Below are 17,634 nucleotides of genomic sequence, written 5' to 3'. Positions count from 1 at the left end.
GAAGAAACTAGTGGCCTTAGTCAGCGATAAATTAAGCAATGCTTGTCAGAAATGGAATACTCATAATTAAGAACTCTACACAATCTTTAGTGCTCTGCGCTAGTGGGAACATTATTTGGTTTAGAAGGAATTCATTTTATTCACTGACCATCAAACTTTGAAGTTCCTTCACATCCAGAAGGTTATTAACAAGATGCATGATCAATGGATGCGTTTTTTTGCAGAAATTTCCTTTTATTATTCATCACAAGTCAAGGGCTCTTAACAATGTAGCGAATGCGTTGAGTAGGAGGGATTCCTTTCTAATCACCTTATCACAGGAGATAATAGGCTTCGAGATGACTATCTTTTTAAAGGCGATTGACTATGCATTCCTTGCTCGTTTTTAAGAGAAAAGTTAATTTGATATTTTCATGGTGGGGGTCTTAAAAGTCATATGGGTCGAGACAAGACCATTGCTAACCTAGAGGAAATATATAATTGGCCACACTTGAGGAGGGACACTGATGTTATAATAAAGAGGTGTTATACTTGTCAGGTTTCTAAAGGCCAATCTTAAAATACTGGTCTTTATATATCTTTACCTATTCCAAATGATATTTGGCAAGCTTTAGCGATGGGTTTTGCGTTGGACTTGACTTGTACAAAACGAGGTGTAGATTCTGTGTTCGTTGTAGTAGAAAAATTCTCTAAGATGACACACTTCATTGCCTGTAATAAGACTGCTGATGCGTCCAACATAGACAAACTGTTTTTCAGGGAGGTTGTGTGTCTTCACGGGGTTCTTGAGACAATTACTTCAGACATGGACACCAAATTTCTCAATCATTTCTAGATTACTCTTTGGAGATCGTTTAGAACCGTGTTGAACATGGTTTCTACAGCTAATCCTCAAACAAATAGACAAACTGAGGTAACCAACAGAACCTTGGGGGAATATGATTCATATTATTTGTGAAGACAAGTCGAAGAAGTGGGATTTAGTTTTACCTCAGGTTAAATTTTCTTATAACAACATTGTGAATTCAACTATGGGAAAATCACTTTTTTCTTTGGTTTATACTTTTGTCACTAAGCATGTGGTTGGTGTGGTTAAGTTTCCTAAGACACATGGAGTTAGTGTGGCTGTTGGGAATATGGCTAAGGAGATGATAGCTATTAAAGAAGCTGTCAAGGCTAAGTTAGAGGCTAATGGGCAAAAGAATAAAGCGGATGCTGATAAATGAATCAGAGTTAAGGTTTTCAATGTAGCAGATGACCTAATGGTGTTTCTGCACAAGGAGAGGTTCCCATTTGGTACTTATAGCAAACTGAAACCATACAAATATCACCCATTCAAAGTGATCTGAAAGATCAATGATAATGCTTATGTGGTAGCTCTCCATGATGCCATGAATATATCTAATACTTTTAATGTTGCTGACATTCATGAGTATCAAGCAAATGAAGCTCTTACCAAGAAAAGAACCCGGGATCAAGTTCTTCAGAGGTGGAGGGGACGAATGTAGGAAGGCTGAATGTACATATCAAAGATAAAGTTGCACATGGAAAATGTTCGACAGGCTTTGTGCAAGTTTGGTGTGCAACGTCAGAATGACTATTATTATATCTTTCGAGATAGGTAATCGGCTCAAAAGTCCAACACACCACTTTGCTATGATTTATGGACTTTTTAAGTCATTCGAGTTTGTTTCAGGCCTAAAAGCACTATTTTACGCAATTTTCTATTTTATTTATGTTTTGGATTAAAAACCCATTAGGGTTTATTTGTTTATGTATTTAAACACTTTTGGCGAGACCGTCAGGATTACTTTTTTCATAATAATATTCAATATTTTTCTCTATTTAGTGGATTCTAAAATTTTATCTATCAGATTTATTGCTTGCAACATGTATCTTTATTCTAGGTGTCACGTTTGCTAATTTGTAATGTTTTCGACTGCGTCAATACGAGTATGACATTTGGCCCTCTCATTCTATAATTCTCAATATGGTATCAGAATGATATCGTATGGATGAGGATGAATATTTCGCTATGGAATCTGATTTTATCATAAATGAAGATGAAAACATTTTTCATAATCAAGAAAAGGAAGTTTTTGCCGCCATGGATTCAAGCTCTATGTCTCAACCACAACTTTCAGGTATGAATTCACCAAACAGAACACAACATAACTTTTGTTCATCTTCGTAGATCTTCTCACCAAGAGTCAAACCAGATTCTTCAATCATCCCAGTGTTTGGATCATGATTTTTGACACCCGCGAAACTTTGAAAGTAGATGATGGAACTTTCCTTGTATTTTTTTTGTTCATATCGGCCTTAGATGATTTGTTGGTAACAAGAAGTTCATACTACCGTTACCGTATTTCTTTACAATATATTACTACACGAGTATTCATATGCTCTCGTCTTTCATATGAATATCAACTTTTCCCCTCTTAACCTATAGTATTAGTAATCAATCCTAATCACAAAGTGAAATCAAAGAAACATGTAATCTATAGCATGAATGTGATTGATAACCAAAGACCAGCTAGCAAATGAAATTTTAAACGCGTTACAACCTCACATTAATTTGAGAAAGTGGTCCAACATAGTATCTTGTGTCTATATATACTAAGTTTTATTTTATTCACAAAATCATCAAAAATAAAATCATGTCTTCTTCTTCTTTTTCTTATTTGTTGACTTGTCTTATTTTGTTATCATCACTTTCATATATCTCCTTTGCTGCCAATCCAAGAACTCCTATTGATGTTCCATTTGGCCGTAATTATGTTCCTACTTGGGCTTATGATCATATCAAATACTTAAATGGTGGCTCTCAAATTCAGCTTACTCTTGATAAGTACACTGGTATGTGCTTTTCTTATTAGTAATTTTATATTCAAGATTTGTTTCTTGGACAAACATTTGTTTAGGTTTCCTCTTTTGGTAATAACCCTATCCAAAATACTATGTAATTTATTTTTTTGATTTAAATACACTTCATTTTTCTATTCCTCCTTACCAGAAAAACTTCAAGTTCTACCTGGATTATCTATAGTGTCAAAAAAGGTTTATAAAGAATAATAGATTTCACTTTATAAATAGGTTTTGTAGAAATAAATTAAATTAAATTTTAAATTTAATATTTTTTAATAAAATATAAATAATTTCAATCTTATAAATTGTAAAAAATATTAAAAAAATTAATATAACTTTTTATAACAATAATATTTATATTAAGAGGTAAATTAGAAATTATAATAAATATTAATGTAACCAAACATACAAATATTAATGCATATTCTTTTGAACAGGTACTGGCTTCCAATCTAAAGGGTCTTATTTATTTGGCCACTTTAGTATGTACATCCAAATGGTTGCTGGTGATTCAGCAGGCACAGTCACTGCTTTCTATGTAAGATAAATATTTTCTCTTAATTATTTTATAAATTTAATTTATATATAATTATTAAAAATATTTGACTTTAATTAAAATTACTATTTTCAATAAAAAAGAAATATATTTAATTTCTTTTGAATTTACTTTGCAGTTATCTTCTCAAAATGCAGAACATGATGAGATAGACTTTGAATTCTTAGGAAACAGAACAGGTGAACCTTACATATTACAAACAAATGTTTTCACAGGAGGCAAAGGTGACAGAGAACAAAGAATCTATCTTTGGTTTGATCCTACAAAAGCTTATCATAGATATTCTGTCTTGTGGAACATGTTTCAAATTATGTAAGTTTGTTAATATTTTGTATTAATCTTAAACAAACACAAACATCAAAATTTTAAATCTAAGTCACTATTATAATTTGATCATGAAACAATTTAAACAAGTTTGAAAGAGCTCATTTTAAATTTATGTATTTGTAAAATAAAATTAATAGAAAGTCACTCTTGTCGATCTCAAATAAAAATAAAAATAAATAATTTTATATTATAGTTAATTTTTTTTAATTTTTTTTATCATTCTAAAAAATAAGCTTTTTATTTTATTTTATTTTATTAATAAGTTGTAAGAGATTAGTTTTGTAACCTTAAAATATTGCATTCAAATTTATTTAATAATAATGATAAAATTACATTAATGTCTTTAATTAATAACTTTTTTCTCATTTATATTTTTTTTAAAGTTAATTAAAATATTATAAAACAAAATATTATTGAAATGAGATTAAGAATATACCATTAAACATTTTTTTTTAAATTCAAATATTGAGTAATATTCTATATATTTTTGTCTTATAAATTAAAACTCAAATGTGTATTATGCAGTTTCTTTGTGGATGATGTCCCAATTAGGGTATTCAAGAACAACAATGAGTTAGGAATAAAATATCCATTTAATCAACCAATGAAAATATACAATAGTTTATGGAATGCTGATGATTGGGCCACAAGGGGTGGTTTGGAGAAAACAGATTGGTCAAAAGCACCATTTATAGCTTCTTACAAAGGGTTTCATGTTGATGGTTGTGAAGCTTCTGTCAATGCAAAATTTTGTGACACACAAGGAAAAAGATGGTGGGATCAGCCTGAATTTCATGATCTTGATGCTGCTCAATGGCAAAGGTTAAAATGGGTGCATTCGAAATATATCATTTATAATTATTGTACCGATCGTAAACATTTTCCTCAAATTCCTGCGGAGTGTGTAAGAGACAGAGATATTTAATTAAATTTTAATGTATTATATATATTGTTGGTTACTATTATTTGATAAAAATTTATTATCAATAATAATGACTAAGATATATGGTATTGTGAATAATCATATTATTAAAATTCGGATGAAAATGAGATTTCATTTTTATGTTTTAAGTAATTAATACTCCATAAAGTTCTTATTTATACTTTCTTCATCACATGTAAGTGGACGACCTATGCAAAGTGGTTGGTTGTTTATAATTTATATCATTTAGTGTTATTATTGTTTAATGTAATTGTTTGAGCTATGTAATTAGTCAAAGAATTGTGGAATGGAATGAGATGAGTCTCTCGCTTTGTATTTTAAGATTTTATCTTTAATTCATTTCTTCAAGTTATTTTCTTACAACATATTATTATTTTATTATTATTATTATTATTAGTTTTTTGAAAAATTCAAAAATGTATAGAACATATACATATGAGATGTAGTTCTTCTATAAACTTAAATGTTAGTTGAGATATCACCTAATATCTCTTAAATGTAATTCTCTTTTGTTTCAAGAGATTACACTAAGTTAAGGATTTTTTAACTCTTCTAAATAGTGTTAAAGTATTTGTGAAACTAGTGAACTAATAAAGGCATAAATATAATGTAAAGCAAAATAGCAAAATTAAATGAGGTAAAAATGCAAAAAGAGCAAGTTTGATTGATTGTGTATGTTTTGAAAAATATACAAATTTTACAATTATAGGCAAGCACTAGTTGTATTGCCAAGACATTTGTAGCCTACAAAATTTAAACTTTCTCAATAATTTGTTTGGGTGATACATGATTTGTTGGGAGTGCATGGTATCTTCCATTTGGATTGATCTTTCCTCCTTTGCAATATTTTTATATTTTCTTTATCCATACATGCATACCTTTCCTAGAACCCTCCTTTGTGTTCATGAACATCTTAATTAGGATTTTTTTTTTGGGTTCGATTCTTAGTGCCAACAAATTAGTGATTTCTTTATTATTTTATTTGTGTTTTTTATTTTTATATATTTTTAGATAAAAAATAAAAATGATATTATTACATTTGTTTACACTAACCGTTGTGATATTTTTAAATATTGACACTTTTTTTATATAATTACATTGACGTAAAACATATATCATTACGGTTTTTTAAATTAATCGTTGTGATATATTTTCAATTTTTAAAAATTTTTAAATGCTCAAAACTTGGCATTTTTTTTATAAAATTATATTAAATTAGCATATATCACAACAATTGTTTTAAAAAGTCATGGTGGAATGACTTATTTACTTAAAAGAAACACAGCTAGCTAGCTTGTCTCTTCAATTGCATTTGTTCATTCCATCTTTGACGAAACAAAGGTATTTTCAACCCTGACGAAACAACATCATTTTCAACCCTAACGAAACAATATCATTTTCAACCCTGACGAAACAACGTCATTTTCAACCCTAACGAAACAACACAATTTTAAACCCTAAGAAACAACATCATTTTCAACCCTAACGAAATAACACAATTTTCAACCAACAACTTCATCCTACTTCTTCGTTCTAGGCTTACGTACCATCGAAGAGGAAGACACACCAACTTCGTCGTTCTAGGCTTATGTACCATCGGGGAGGGGGGGGGTGGATATAAAGATTCTGATAACTTTTTTTTTCCACTTATTCATCACGTTTCTAGTATCTAAATGTTTTTTCTCATGCATGGTTGTATCTACAGTAAACTTCATTTTCCATTGTGTTTGTATTTATGTTGATGATGTCATTGTTGTTGATGATGCATTTGTTGTTGATGTGCCATTATTGTTGATGTCATTATGATGATGATGTCAGTGTTGTTGATGATGCTACCATTATGTTAATAATGACATTCTGTTGACGTTGCCATGTATTTGTTGTTGTTAATGTCATTGTGTTGATGATGTCATTGTTGTTGATGATGCCATTATTGTTGATATGCCATTGTATTGATGATGCCTTGTCTTGATGATGTCATTGTTGTTGTTGATGTCATTGTGTTGATGATGTCATTGTTGTTAATGATGCATTTGTTGTTGATGTTGCCATTGTGTTGATGATACTATTGTATTGATGATGTCATTGTTGTTTATGTATTTGTTGTTGTTAATACCATTGTGTTCATGATGTTATTGTTGTCGATGAGGCAATTGTTGTTGATTGTTTTATATCTTGATAGATGGCCTCTTCTTCATATAGTAGTGACAAAACTACTTATACAAATGAAACTTGTACAAACAATTATCAATCTATTGACGAAAAAAACAAAGAGGTGCTACAATGATGACACAATTAGCAAAACTCCACAAGTCAGGTGTCAAATGTCTGATCGAGTTTAGTGTCGTTTATAAGATATTGGATGCTCATCATACTTAGAGTTATGTTGCGTTCCTTTGATGGAGCAAAGTTAACATATTTATAAATGATTGGAAAAAAGTACCAAAAAATGTGAAAGATGACATATGGACACACGTTCAAGTATTAATTTTAATTTTCATCGATTCAATATTACTTTATATAATCACTAATACATACTTATTGATGTAACTGTGTCGTTGACGTTTAAGTTTTTCGATGATCCTAAGTTGAAAAAATAGTGGCTCTCTTATGCTTGTACGTGTTGGAGGTGTTGGTGTAAGTCTTAGAGGCCAATAGTTTTGAAATTTGTATCGAATTATTTATTAATAATTAAGAAGACATTTCTTTATTATGTTTGCTTTTCTAAAATGATAAATTCCCTAGAATAGTTAGTCCGTTTAATGAAATGATAAGTGTGACTTAATCATGAGGTCCCATTAAACATAAGGACACTATTCTTAAAGTATCCATAATCGAGATTTATTGTGAAGTGGGATAATATTAAAGTATTGAGACTATTATGTGGATAGATTGATGATCACATCTCATGGATCATGGATGAAGAGTTATCAAGTCTTCACATAAGTATAAATATTAGGATTAATATTTATACTAGATTGACCCGCTATGAGAATATCACATAGAAAGTTATGTAAAATGTCATAAGTTATTCTCATGGTGATAATGGTGTATATCGTCCTTTGACTTGAAATCACTATGGACCCTAGATATGGAGTCGAGTACTTTATCATTGATCAAACATTATCCGTAATTGAATGATCATAAAAACAATTGATGGGTACTCCACAAAGTATGTTGAGGGACATAAGTGACCTAGATAGAATTTGCTCATCCTACGTAAAAGGATAAATGTCTAAGGGCCCAATATTGATTTGGACAAAGGTGACACGGTCTATGCCTTGTGTTCAATACATCATGAGGGTAAACGGGTAATTATACACACTAATATTATCATGAAAAGATTTTGTCAGATCACATGACATTTTCGTTACTTGGGTAGCAGTGATGTGTTGCTAGATACCGCTTACTATTTATTTTATTAAATGTATGTTTTAATATAATTACCAACGTCACAAGAACCTACAGGATCACACACATAAGGACAGATTGATGAGAAAATTATGGAACACCGTAAAATATAATAATAATAGTTAATATTATTATTATTATTATTATTATTATTATTATTATATAATAGTTATTAAATATAATAATAATAAAATATGTTTATAATAATAATAATAATAATAATAATAATAATGTTATTATTATTATTATTATTATTATTATTATTATTATTATTATTATTATTATTATTATTATTATATGGTGCACTTAAGTTGGGTTATTTAACTTGCAGTCCACACAAGTGGTTATATAAATACAACTCTTGTGTAAAAGCTTTCTTAGTGGATGAAATTTGGTTGGTGAAACACTGCCCATAATTTCTCTCTTTCTCTCTCTCTCTCTCACACACACACACACACACTTATAATCTTCATTCGTAGCAGCTAGCACTGAGATTGAAGGCACTTTGTTCGTGTGGACTGAGTAGATGCATTATTCTTCATTCAACACTCATAATCATTCATTCAAAATTTACATCAAAATTGTTAATCACCACAGAAGGTAACTGTTTCTATCACTGATCATGCTCATTCGTAAGGATTAACTAAATAAAAAAAATTTGTTTTCCACTGTGTTTTGAAGTACTTTATGATTTAATTCAATTAAAACATAGAATAAATTAAATAATAAAGAAAATTAGTTTTTGGCATCATGTTGTGTACGATTTGAATGATTCGTGTTGACAATGCTTCAAAATTCGACTTTTGTATGGTGAAGTAGCGATACATCAATCATTCATAAGTTACACAAAAATGATTGATCAATTTCATATAAGATATGAATAATTCGGATGCAACTGCAGTATATTTGATATGTATTTTATTTCATCGATTCAATTAGTGTGATGATTGCGTTTCATATGAGTGGTCAATATTGATTCTGCTTCGGAATCCGATATTTGTATGGTGAAGTAATGATATTTTGATCATTCGAATTGAATAACCGTTCATTACATTTTTGATAGTATGAATGTGTTGTATTAGAGTTTGTGACGGTACAAAACTTATGTTGTCAAGAGTTATAAAATTAGGGTTTGCAAAATTGTATACATAAAATCTCTTTTTATAATTTAATAATAATAGTTATTATTATATTAATTTTAAGAAAAATATTATTCTTTATAATGATAAAATTATAATGGTTTAGAATATTAATTTAAATATTATAATAATAATTTGTTATTATTATTTATTTAAATAATTTGATATACATTTATAATCGGACAGTAAAACCTTGATAACCCCGAATAATGTGATCAATTTGTCAAATTTAATTTATTTAATTAACAGAATTTAAATTAATTATAATAATAAAAGTGTGTTTATCATTATTTTCTTGTGGTGAACATTTATGGTCTTAGTCCTTTTTATTTATCTATTTAATTTTGAGAATTTTAAATATGACTTGTATGTCATGTCTTTCTCTATACATTCCCTATGTAACTTCTCTTCTCATCTCACTCTCTCGTATGTAAAACAAGTATTTTTTTATGTAATATAATGTTATGAAGAAAAAGGAGAATACAGGATCAAAAGAGGACAACCATGGAGATCTAACTTGAAGAAGTGTAGATTGTTATTAAGTTTAGCTTAGGTTCTCCCATTGGCTTGAGAGGACAATTGCGTTAGGAGCCATAACTGTTTCATTTTGTTTATGTATGTTGATGCATGTGAGAGACGATTTATATGATAAATAATCTGGTGAGATCAAACTAATCAAAATTCCCTCAAATCAAATATTAGGTTTAAGCCTTCAAAATTATAGCACTCATCAAGACTAGTATCGAATAATGTAGGTTTCGCCTAACGAGAGGTGCATGTTTTATATTAATAAGGTGCGACGGGATAAATGTGATATCCATTTGCTTACAATATTGGGTCAAACTTAACAAAACAAATTATAATAAGATTATATACGTTTAGAAGCAAGAGTTGGGAGCAATCCATATGATGGATTAGAATAAAGAGTTATTCACCTAACTGATAGTATTCGAGAATTATATTAGATACAATTGGAATGAGTTTCTACCTAAATAATCTAGTTTTGTGTAATCATCCTAATGCTGACTTAAAACAAAGTGAAATATGGATCTGGATCCACTTGAAAATCTTCCAACAGTATTTTCTGAATCAAATGGTGAGGGTCATTTGGTTTGAGTAAAATAGTTGAAGCATATTTAATTAAATTCCTAATTGAATATGTTGATTGTAATGATACTTATATTTTCACATTCTTTCATGTAAATTACCATGACAACAAACACCTCTAACAACATTTTACGATCAATCCTTAATAAGGAAAAATTATTTAGGATAAATTTTCTGGATTGACACCGAAACTTGAGGATTATCCTCAAACATGATAAAAATATGTATGTCTTAGAGACACCTGTTCTTGAAGAGAAGCCTCATATTTCTTCTCCTAAGGCTAAAAGAGATGCTTATAAGAACCATGTCGATGATGCCAATGAAATTGCTTGCCTCGTGCTAGCTACCATGAATTATGAACTGCAAAAGCAACATGAAAACATGGCAGCATTCAATATGATCGAACACCTGAAGATGCTCTATCAAGAACATTCAAGGCATGAGAGCTTTGAAGTTTTAAAAGCCCTTTTCAAGGAAAGCTAGCTGAGGGAGCCCCAGTAGGTACACATGTACTCAAGATGATTGGGTATATGGAGAACCTTGAAAGATTGGGTTTTTCCCTAAAAAAGAAGCTTGCGATTGGTTTAATCCTGCAATCGTTGTCGGAGTGCTTTAGTCAATTTATCCTTAATTTCAACATGAATGATATGGAAAAAAGTCTTTCAGAGCTGCTAGGCATGTTACGAACTGCTGAGCAGAATCTGGAGTCAAAAGAGAAGTCCATTTTGATGATCAGTAATGGAAAGAAGCAGAATAAAAGGACCATCAAGCAGGGTAATAAAGGGAAAGGCAAGGAAGTTGCTAGACCCAAACTTCTTCTCATGCTTTGACGCCTAGTGGAGGTATAACAAAGGCGGGCACTTGCTTCTATTGCGGTAAAACCAGACAATGGAAGAAAAATTTCCCAATGTACTTGGAAGATAAGAAGAATGGAGTAGAGACATCAACTTCAAGTATTTTTGTTATAGAAATAAATTTATCTACTTATGCCTCATGGGTATTGGATACTGGATGTGGTTCTCACATTTGTAATAATGTGCAAGGGCTAAAAAGGAGTAGAGAATAAGCAAAAGGTGAATTTGATCTACGAGTTGGCAATGGAGCAAAGGTTCTTGCTTTAGTCGTATGAACTTATGTATTGACTTTACTTAGTGGTTTAATAATTCAGTTAGAGAACTATTATTATGTACCTACAATTAGCAGGAATATTATTTCCGCTTTTTGTTAGGACAAGTTTGGTTTTTCATTCATAATAAAGAACAATTGTTGCTCTATTTTTTGAATGATATATTCTATGCTACTGCACAAATGAACAATGGAATATATGTCCTTGGTCTTGAAATGCCAATTTATAACATTAATACTAAAAGGATGAAACCTAATGAGTTAAATCCAAGTTACCTTTGGCATTGTCGCTTAGGCTATATAAATGAGAAACACATTTCCAAACTCCATAAACCTGGACTCTTGGACTCTTTTGATTACAAATCATATGATACATGCAGATCTTGTTTAATTGGAAAGATGACAAAGTCCCCATTCATAGGAAAAGGTGAAAGGGCTAATGATCTTTTTTCCTTTATACATACTGATGTATGTGGACCACTGAACGTACCATCCAGATGAGGTTTTCAATACTTCATCACATTTATTGATGATTTCAGTGGATATGATTATGTGTATTTAATGAAACACAAATCTGCATCCTTTGAAAAGTTCAAGGAATTCAAGAATGAAGTACAAAACCAACTAGGTAAGAATATTAAAACTCTTCGATTAGACCGATGCGATGAATATTTAAGCCTAGAGTTTGATGACCATTTAAAAGAGCATGGGATTATATCCCAACTTACTCCTCCTGGAACACCATAATGGAATGGTGTATCTAAGAGAAGAAATCGAACCTTGTTAGACATGGTCAGATCCATGATGAGTCATTTTGATCTTCCAAACTCCTTTTAGGGATATGCTTTGTTGACAACATCTTGCACATTTAACCGTATTCCATCCAAAAAGGTTGAGAAGATGCCATATAAGATATGGAGTGGTAAGAAACCACATATGTCTTACATGAAGATTTGGGGTTGCGAAGTTTATGTGAAATGAAAAATTTCAACTAAGCTTGAGCCCAGATATGACAAATTTTTATTTGTGGGATATCCTAAAGAAACAAGAGGGTGCTACTTTTACAATCATTCTGAGGGAAAAGTGTTTGTCGCTCGAACTGGAGTATTCCTGGAAAGGGACATTATTTCCAAAGGAATCAATGGGAGGAAAGTAGAGCTTGAAGAAATTCAAGAATCACAAACCATTGATACACATATGAAGGAACTGAAGCAGGGAACACAAGTAGTTGTGGAAGAGAAACCTGCTCAAGTAGAATAAGACCAGCGTAGGTCAAACAAAATACGTCACTAACCTAAGAGATATGGTTATCTCGTAAACGATCAAGGTGATATACTACTCATAATTATGATAAGCTTGTGACCTACCAAGAGGCTATCACTAGTCCCGAGTCTGAGAAGTGGCTAGAAGCCATGAAATATGAAATGGATTCCATGTACACAAACCATGTTTGGACCTTGGTATAGCCTCATGTAGGAGTTAATCATATAGGATGCATTTGGTATTCAAAAAGAAGACTAACATGGATGGTAAGGTACATACCTATAAGGCAAGAATGGTTGCTAAGGGCTATAAGCAGAATCATGGTGTAGACTATGATGAAACCTTTTCACCAGTTGCAATGCTTAAATTTGTTCAGATTTTACTTGCTATCACTGCATATCATGATTAAGAAATATGGCAGATGGATGTCAAGACTGCTTTCCTTAATGAGAATCTTATTGAGGATGTGTACATCACACAACTTGAAGGATTTGACATACCATAAGAATCCTAAAAGATATGCAAGTTACAGTGATCAATCTATGGATTGAAGCAAGCTTTCAGAAGTTGGAATCTTCGTTTTGATGAAATGGTAAAACAATATGGATTCATAAAAAATGAAGATGAACCTTGTGTATATAAGAAGGTTAGTGGGAGCATGATCATCTTCCTGATATTATATGTAGATGCCATATTACTCATTGGAAACGATGTCCCTACCTTGCAGCAAGTAAAAACCTGGCTACTTTTCTATGAAGGACCTGGATGAAGCAGCCTATATACTAGGAATTATGATCTATATAGATAGATCACAAAAACTGTTTGGCATAAGTCAGAGTACATACATAGACAAACTGTTGAGACACTTTAATATACATGATTCCAAGAAAGGATTCATACATATGCAACATGGCTTGTGTCTATTAAAAACACAATCCCCTTCAACAAAGAAAGAAAGAGATCGAATGAATAAGATTCCATATGCATCTGCAATATGACCTATCATGTATGTCATGTTATGTACTCGACCAGATGTCTCGTATGTTTTAAGTGCAATGAGTAAGTACCAATATGATTCCGATGATACTCATTGGGTTGCTGTCAAGAATATCCTTAAGTACTTGAGAAAGACTAAGGACTCGTTCTTGATATATGGAGGTCAGAAAGAGCTCGTTGTAATTAGATGCACTGATGCTAGATTTTAGACAAATAAGGATGACTTTAGATCACAATTTGGTTACATATTTTGCTTAAATGGTGGCTTTGTGAGCTGGAAAAGTTCAAAGAAAGATACAGTTGTTGATTCTACAATTGAGGACGAGTACATTGTTGCCTCAAATGTAGCAAGGGAAGTTGTTTGGATCAAAAAGTTCATTAGTGAACTTTTCATAATCCCTAGCATTGTGGATGCCATTGATCTCTATTGTGATAAAAATGGTGCTATCGCATAAGCTAAGGAGTCTAGATCTCACCAACGATCCAAACACATACTTAGGAGATATCACCTTATTCGAGAGATAATAGATAGAGGAGATGTGGAGATATGCAGAGTACCAACACTTAACAATATCGTTGACCCACTGACAAAGCCTCTTACGCAACAAAAGCATGATGACCATACTAGATCTATGGGTATTAGGGGTATGCCTGATTGGATCTAGTGCTAGTGGGAGATTATTGGTGTAAGCCCTAGAGGCTAGTAGTTTTGATACTTGGATCTAGTGCTAGTGGGAGATTAATGATAAGTTCCCTATAATAGCTAGTCCGTTTAATGAAATGATAAGTGTGACTTAATAATGAGATCCCATTAAACATAAGGAGATTATTCTTAAAGTATCCCTAGTCGAGGTTTATTGTGAAGTGGGATAACATTAAAGTATTGAGACTATTATATGGATAGACTGATGATCACATCTCATTGATCAAGATAAAGAGTTATCATGTCTTCACATATGTATGAATATTTTGAGTAATATTTATACTAGATTGAACCGCTATGAGAATACTGCATAGAAAATTAAACAAAATGTCATAAATTATTCTCATGGTGATAGTGGTGTATACCACCCTTCGACCTGAAACCACTATCGGTCCTAGATGTGGAGTCGAGTACTTTCTAACTCATTAAAGATTTTCTGTGACTCAATGATCATAAAGATAGTTGATGGGTACTCCACAAAGTATGTTGAGAGACACGAGTGACCTAGATGGAATTTTCCCATCCTACGTAAAAGGATACATATCTTAGGGCCCATATTGAACTAGACAAAGGTGACATGGTCTATGTCTTGTGTTCAATATAGACATGAGGACAAAAAGATAATTGTACACACTAATATTATCACGAAAATGTTTTGTCAAATCACATGACATTTTCGTAACTTGGATAGCAGTGATGTGTTGTTAAATGTCACTCACTATTTATTATATTAAATGTATGATTTAATATAATTTCCAATGTAATGAGAACCTACAAGACCACACATATAAGGACAAATTACTGAGAAAATTATAAAAATTATAACTATATATATATATATATATATATATATATATATATATATATATATATATATATATATATATATATATATATATATATATATATATATATATATATATATATATATATATATATATATATATATATATATATATATATATATATATATATATATATATATATATATATATATATATATATATATATCTATATATATATATATATATATATATATATATATATATATATATATATAACTATATAACTATATAACTATATATATATATATATATATATATATATATATATATATATATATATATATATATATATATATATATATATATATATATATATATATATATATATTTCATCTTCCCTTGTATTCTTTCATTATGCATCACTAGGATCACTGACTTTCACTAAATTTTAAAAGAGGAGAGGATAAGTAAGTACAAATATGCTCCAAGATAACTTTTTAAGAAACTATTTTAAATGTGAATTCTCGGATACATTTATAAGATGATAAATTTTAGTAAATTGTACAAGGAATTTTTAAAAATGCACTTTTTGGATGAAGCTTCTTCAATAACTTACTCCATTAGTCGTTGTAACCATGCATATGATAGAGAAAAATCAAGTTTATAACATTGGATAATATCCTTTGAAGATTCATTGAAAAAATAAGTGTCATTTTTATCGTAGGCTTTTAAGGGAAAAAGACTTAGGTAGACAATCCATGTCCAAACTCTATGAACTTTTGTTCTACCGAACAATATATAAACACAATGTTGAAACATTCAACAATATGTATGACAACAAGATTTTGTAATAAAGAAAATAAATGCGTAAAATAAATAGCACAAATAATTTTTAATCCAGTTTGGTGTAATGTCACATACGTCTGGGGATCATCGGTCCAATGAAATGAAATTAAGTTTTTATAGTCAATAGTACATAACGATCTTATCTGAACTCTCTTAGTTCAGACCATTTTCCTAATACTATCTTGAATTTTAATTCAGGCCCAATGAATCTGAAACCCTTCTCACTTTCACTCAAGGACTCTCCAAAGTATTTCTACAATAATAAAATTATATGATGTGATGGAACACTATTAAAACACAAATTCTCTATTCTCATAATTTAGAAAGATAACTCAGAAGTAGAATATTACAACCCAAAACACAAAGACTTAATAAATAATAAAATCACCAAACTTCAAAATACAAGGTCTAAATCTTCAAGGAGAACACCTCCTTAAATGACAACAACTTTTCAGATGGATATAAAAAATGCACAAAATATCAATCTTTGTAATATTAATTCTGAACGTTAATTGAAATAAATCTAATTAAATATGAATCTAATATGAATAAGAATTACAATCTTGCTAAACTGGATTCAAGATAAATCTTATTCAAATTAATATGTGCTTTAAAATCAAAATTTTGATTGAATAGAAAATGAAACAAATCTTGAAAGCGCGAGATACACTCCACGCGTCAAATAAGCAGTTCGAGACATTATGTCTTGTATACGGTTAGAATATCTTACTTAATATTTTTCTTTTCACAAATACTCCATGATGCAATTCGAGAAAGAATGTCTCACATCCTGTGAGATCATCTTACTTAACATGCTGCCTACAAAATCTTGTCAATCTCATGTAATAACCCTCTATTTGACAGACTATTTTTGTATGTTAGTACATGATTCAAAACTATCCATACCAAATGATTAACTTTTGGTCTCAAACCTCTCACACGATCACAAATGCTCGACTATAGTGCATAAAATTAAAAGGTATGTACCATAGAGATTTCTATTCGATAACTGTTCAATTACTATGATAATTACATGAACAATTAAAAATTTGGTTCGTTTAATTTAAAATGAAATTAACAATAGTAATAAAGAATTGGAAAAATGGCATCATATACCATTTTTCATAATTTAAGTCCCTTTTAAAGTAAGAAAGCATATTTTTACTAATGGCCCTTGCTCTTTTAGGTGAGCTTGTAGTGAAGTCTATTAAGTGCTTATATACTCTTTAAAAAGTGGTCTTAGGACGATAGTTACTATTATCATGTCATAACCATCCTGTTTAATCTTATGTGTCAGATAATTAAACTTCTCCTTTTGAATATTCAGATGATTATCTAAGATTATGTAACTACACATTTGAAGAGTGAAATTTGATAAGAGATAATCAGACTTTTATTTTTTGATTTTTTTAACGCGGTTATGTCTTATAGTTTAGATAATTCTATTTAGGGGTGACAAACGGGCATGCCCTCCCCATTTAGGCTCGCATAGCAAAAGCCCGCAAAAAATGGGGCGGAGCAGTTATAATTGAGGATGTAGACCTAAAACATAGATCCGCCCCCCC

The 17,634-nt window shown here is 30.5% G+C and overlaps 1 protein-coding gene across 1 annotated transcript; it reads left to right on the top strand.

The window, feature by feature from the left end:
• The first annotated feature begins 2,633 nt into the window (after nucleotides 1–2,633).
• Nucleotides 2,634–5,015, top strand: LOC127126212 (xyloglucan endotransglucosylase/hydrolase protein A). The gene is made up of 4 exons (XM_051055104.1): nucleotides 2,634–2,859; nucleotides 3,306–3,406; nucleotides 3,543–3,736; nucleotides 4,277–5,015. The coding sequence occupies exons 1-4, from the start codon at nucleotides 2,661–2,663 to the stop codon at nucleotides 4,674–4,676; spliced, it is 894 nt and encodes a 297-aa protein (XP_050911061.1). The 5' UTR covers nucleotides 2,634–2,660; the 3' UTR covers nucleotides 4,677–5,015.
• The last annotated feature ends 12,619 nt before the right edge of the window (nucleotides 5,016–17,634 follow it).

This window comes from Lathyrus oleraceus, chromosome 1 (assembly GCF_024323335.1).
Source record: "Lathyrus oleraceus cultivar Zhongwan6 chromosome 1, CAAS_Psat_ZW6_1.0, whole genome shotgun sequence".
Lineage (NCBI taxonomy): Eukaryota > Viridiplantae > Streptophyta > Magnoliopsida > Fabales > Fabaceae > Lathyrus > Lathyrus oleraceus.
This window is presented reverse-complemented; position numbering and strand designations above follow the sequence as displayed.